Consider the following 5,739-nt stretch of genomic DNA (forward strand, 5'->3'; position numbering starts at 1 on the left):
TATCATGTGTACCAAGATTGGAACTTTTGCTTCTTGTCACTATTTTGTTGCATATCTAATTGGCAAACAGTGATCTGTGGGTGTGTGCAATAATCCAGTTAGAATCATGTAAAAACCTTAATCTACATAAAGGGAATGCGACAAGGAAGAATGTTGACAATCTCTAATGAATAATATTTTATTTTAGCATAATGCATCCCATAACTTTTATTTAGTTGAGCAGGATACATCTGACAATAGAAGAAACAAATACTCTTCTCCATGAATCCTTTATAGGATGATGCAGGATCATCATCTGCATACAATGCTAAAGCTTTTAATCAAAAAGATTTTGTAGTTACTATATTAATACTTATATCCTTACAGATTGTTCCTTCAGTTCCATAACTTCAATTTATGCATCTCCGAAAACATCTTTCAGCATTTAGTCAAAAATTACATTCTACTGAGGAATTTGGACACAACATTCTGTAAGAGTGTCTCGATCATAACAGCCTCACACATAGTAGAACACAACAAAAAAAATGATGAGATGTAAATGACGAGTATGAGTTACTCCTGTGCAACACGTACGATCTGCTTGCCCACATTTTTGCCACTGAACAATCCAACAAATGCAGCAGGGCCATTCTCGAGTCCTTCGTTCATGTCCTCTATGTAAACAATCTTCCCTTGCTTGTAGAAACTCACAATGGTTTTCAAGAATTCAGGATGCAGGTGCAGGTAGTCACTCTGGATGAAACCCTGCATCCTTACGCGCTTCATCACAAGAGTGTACAGGTTTGAGATCCCCTTGGGGTCAGAAATGGAATGCTGAGAGACCATTCCGCAAATGGCAACTCGACCATGTACTCTCATATTCGTAAGTGCTGCATCAAGCATGGCACCGCCGACGTTGTCAAAGTAGATATCAATGCCCTTGGGGAAGTACCTGATGTTGAAATGATACAAGAACAAGAAAAAAAAAGCACATAAGAGAAATTGCAATGTGTATCTAACTTCTTGTAGCTTAGGAGGCACAATAATTACTTGGGAGATATATACTAATAGATGATTTGATCATAAGTACATATGCAAATATTCCAAACATTGTTAAATATTTTTCATGAGCAAAATAGATGTGGGCTTATTGTGATACAGTAAAGTGACTTACAGGCTCATCTACTTGAAAGGAATATGAAAAAAAGAAGCATAATTATATTGTGTTTGATGAACAAATTGCAATTAATGCACAAAAAGGAAGGTAATGACATTACAGTTTGCACTCCTTGCCTAGGCCTTTACTAGTAGTTTAACTTACATCAAAGTAGACACATGGTCGAAAGAAAACATACTGAGCTGAATTGTCATGAAGATGAAGGCTGCTTTAAAGAATCCTCTGAGTGAGGGTGTGACTTTCAAGGATTTGAAGTATGGAATAATTCGAGAAAGAACTGAAGAAGAGATGGACAAATCTGAACATTTATTTATACATGAAAGAATCTTAGGTACTTGAGCAGAACATAGAATCAGAATATTTAAATGATCTTTGAAAAATATCAGGATAGAATGTCATTGATTTGTAGGTCATAATATTCACTTAAATTGGTGTAAGAATCTATGTGGTATGAGATTGTTACTCTCTGATTTTCATGCCATGTTGAGTCATATACTGACCTTTTCAAGGCATCAGTCAAGTCAGGTTCCTCTTTATAATTGAATGCTTCATCAAACCCTAGCTTGTTCTTCAGAAGATCAACCTGATATGACGTTCAATTAGTAACTCAGATAAAGTAACAGCAACATATAACATGAACTCAAGAACAGACCCGACCTTTTTTGCCGATCCAGCACTCCCAACAACATAACATCCATGTAGCTTGGCAAGTTGACCTACAAGTTGGCCGACTGCTCCAGATGCAGCAGATACAAAGAAATAATCGCCTTTCTTTGGAGCACAGATCTCGTAGAAGCCAACATAAGCTGTGAAACCAGGCATACCTGTTCCAACAAATGAAACATATCAAGCAAATTATATCTGCATTCATTGGATACAAACATGGAATGACAGTTTAGCAGCCAAAAGAGCAACATTCTACCATTTTTACAATATAAATTCCAAATATTGAATAGAGACCAAATGAAAAAGAAGAAGCCAAATGAAAAAGAAGAAGAAAAGGAAAAGGTATACAGTCATACCAAGATTACTTAAAGAGAAATTACATACCAAGAAGTCCCACATGATAGGAAAGAGGGACATCAAGAGTTTCTATTTTCCTCAGCTGCTCAGTTCTGACAATAACACTGTACTCTTCCCAGCCAGTTAGTCCCACAATATAGTCACCGACGCTAAACTTTGGGTTTGTGGAATCAACAACTTTAGCTACCCCAAATCCCTCTATTACCTGCATGAAAATAACAACCAAGTAAATGATTAGGAGCTTAAAAGTGGTATATAATCATTAAAGTCTCAGGTATAAGCTAAAATAGTATACGATATCATTGTGATATAGTTTGAGAATATTCTTGAATGACTGGTCCTAAGACCACAACTATCTGATTCAAACCATGCTACCCCATGTCCTAAGGGAATTGATTCCACAAGTAGAGTTCAAAAATTATTTACACGTCTTAAGAGGCTTCTGAAGCATGATCTGATGCACATATATTTTGCTGAGTTCTAGATTCTTCATGAGTCCTGGGTTTAGATTTTGAGTTATATGTATTGACTCTTCATGCTTTCCCTTTTTAAACATAAAAGAAAGGAATTGAAGGAAAATCCACAAGTTTTACTTCTTTACCAAAGATAGCTTTTATTTTCTTTTACCATAGAGACTTCAACTTTTTTAAATGATAATCATCATCATAATTAAGGGTATTTTTGTAATTGAAAAATGGGCCATTCGGAAAAAAGATTGCTATAATGATTCCTTATGTTCAACCCCAAAGGCTAATCTCCACCTAAACAAAGTCCCACTAGATGTTCGTAAGTGCCACTGTTTTGCATACAGTGATCTAACAAATAGGTTTTTTGAGTGGGTCGCTTTAAGACATTGTCAAAATGTAGAAAGAAAACTAAATAAATTATATGATTAAGATGTCTTCTTAAGTGAGAAAAGTATCTTATGCATTAAGGATATTATATACCTTCCGCTCAAATTTGGAACACTTTAGCTGTTCTTTATCTTGTGTCACGCTCACATGGGGTGGCTCCACAGGTCACATCCTTTGTCCAAAAATTATTGTTTTAGTTCCTTTGTATCTCAACCACCTCACAAAGCAAGGTGATTGCAGAGGCAACAAGACAAGGAAGATTGCACTGGTAGGTTTATTTAGCATGGGCCCATTGTTGATCTCAAACAAAGAGTGGAAGACAAAAATTCAAGCTCTCTGTTAAATAAAGTGTTTAGTGAGATACAAACATCCTAGAGAACGAAATGTCAAGTCGAAAGGAAAAAAAAAAATCCTTAGGAACATGACGGATCAAGATTTGGGTGGATGTGATGCAACATCAGATACCATGTGTTTTGAAATTTATTATTTATTAGTAACATATAGTCCAAGCATCATCTCATATCATCACTAACTTATATACAAATAATCATGCTTCCAAAAAATGATGTATAATATTGTTTAACTAAGAACAAAGGTGGCAGTTTCTTTCTGGTCATTCCAAAGCAGAGGTTCTTGCTTGGCACCTGCACTCGTGGAACTTCAATTATCATATATGCTGTGTTTTCCTGAGAAGAGTGTCCCTCTATATTCATACTAAATCAATTGATTGGTCCCTGGACTTGATTATAGTGGGTTGATGTAATCAAGTGGGATTTCGAGCAAGGTCCAAGACAAATTCACCTTTATATTCTTTTTCAGGATTTAGCTGCAGTGCTGAAGCATGATCTACTTCACCAAGTTTTCTAGCCATGATTCAGTCTTAACTAGTCTTGTCTCTCTTTCTTGTTGTGTTTACTCTATATTTTCCCCAACCAAGACAGCAAAGGACCGCGTTATGAAAAATTTTCATGCCCATCACCTAAAACCAATTAACACAAAGAAAATCCAGAATTGCTTTCACCAAAACTAACATAATTCTGTGTATGAATTGTGGGTGCAGAGTGATATAGCACAAATAGGTCAAACTGGGGTAAGCCATGTAGAAATGTTTTCCATAATTTGCAGCAGAGCAACTTCTCTGTCTTTGGAATTTGATCGAACAGTTGGAAGAAACGGAAAGGGAGTAGAAGATTCAACTACAAGATATCAAAGTGTGAATCAATTAGACATATCCCCACCCCTGCGCTTATGTTTTCCTTGCCACTAGAGCAACAAAATTCTTCTTTTATGTCTTAGATCTTCTCTATTTCAAGCTTTGTTCTAATATTTTCCCCCAAAATAGCAAGTTTCAGCCCTCATCTAAGAACAAAAAAGAAGACCAAGAATTCACACAGAACTACACTACCATGCATCAAAATTGAATCTTTGAGTTCCATGCGAAAGGAAACAAGCAAGCAGAAGAGATGATACCGAGCCGGGCTGGAAGGGAGGGATATAAGACTCGTAGTACTCCCTCATCCTTCCCCTCATGTAGGGATCGCAGGAGAGGTAAAGGTTCTTCACCAGGATAGCCCCCTCCACACCCTCGGGAATCCTCAAGCTGGCCTTCCCCACCCTGAACTCCATGTCCGTCTCCTTGGGTTCTCCCACCACGAAGTGCTTCAGCACCACCTGCTTGTTCCTCACCATCTCCTCCACACCCGCCATGGCCACACCTCAGAAGCAGTGTTGAGTGATGATGAGAGACGAGAGATGAGAGATGAGGAGAAAGCCGGTGGTATGGGCTTTAAGAGGAGGAGGAGGGGGAGGGTAGTTGCCACCTAACCATGGCTGCTGCGTCGATGACCAACTACTGTGCAGGAAAACAGGAAAAGCGTGGCAGATTCGGAGCCAGTGGAGGGAGGAGAGTTGGTAAGATGGGATTTGGAGCACAAACTGGCTGTGCTGCTGCTCTGTTGACTTTGGCTCTGGAAATGGAGGTCAGGCGTCAGAGATGTGAAGGCTTGCACGTTGGATCGTGTACCGCTGGAGGACAGTGGAGGTGGAGGCTTACTTCTTGTTACTCACTTACCTACCACGTACCCACCAATTAGAGACGGGAGGGGTAAAGATGGGTGGGTCCTGTTTCACCTATCAGCTTAAGCATATGATAAAATTAATGATGATAATTAATTTAATATTAAAAATGTAATTATGGTGCAAAGGATAATTATTTTTGTTTTTAATACTATTAATTAAGAGCAATTTTACTGCACGGTTGTTCCCTACCCACCGACATACCAACTAGGTGCAAAGATGGGTATGCCGTGTTTCAGCTGTCCAATTAAAGCTTTAAGTAAAATTAATGATGATAAATAACTTAATATTATAACTGTCATGTAATTATGTTGTGAAGGATAATGATGTTTTGGATTGACACATATTTCGCCTACCAATTAGGGGTTAAAATGGCTGTGTGTTCTTTTTATCTATTCTTTTAAATAAAATTGGTTAAAAAATTAGTAGATAAAAATCTTAATAATTTATTATAAAGTTGGAATCTAATGATATTTATTATTACATAATTCCTAATTATGAGGAAATTTTCATATTTAATATTATAAATGTCATGTAATTATGTTGTGACAAGGTTGTTTGGTCGATAAAAAAATTCATATTTACTATATTTTTTCATGACAAATGAATAGGTTTTTTTTTTTCTTACCT

The 5,739-nt window shown here is 37.1% G+C and overlaps 1 protein-coding gene across 1 annotated transcript; it reads right to left on the reverse strand.

The window, feature by feature from the left end:
* Positions 1-314: 314 nt before the first annotated feature.
* LOC104000216 (2-alkenal reductase (NADP(+)-dependent)) lies at positions 315-4,976 on the reverse strand. The gene is made up of 5 exons (XM_009422201.3): positions 4,504-4,976; positions 2,207-2,384; positions 1,814-1,980; positions 1,657-1,739; positions 315-931 (listed from the first exon to the last, which is right to left on the reverse strand). The coding sequence occupies exons 1-5, from the start codon at positions 4,738-4,740 to the stop codon at positions 553-555; spliced, it is 1,044 nt and encodes a 347-aa protein (XP_009420476.1). The 5' UTR covers positions 4,741-4,976; the 3' UTR covers positions 315-552.
* Between the last annotated feature and the right edge of the window lie 763 nt (positions 4,977-5,739).

The sequence above is a fragment of the Musa acuminata genome, chromosome BXJ1-2, assembly GCF_036884655.1.
Source record: "Musa acuminata AAA Group cultivar baxijiao chromosome BXJ1-2, Cavendish_Baxijiao_AAA, whole genome shotgun sequence".
In the NCBI taxonomy this organism is placed as follows: domain Eukaryota; kingdom Viridiplantae; phylum Streptophyta; class Magnoliopsida; order Zingiberales; family Musaceae; genus Musa; species Musa acuminata.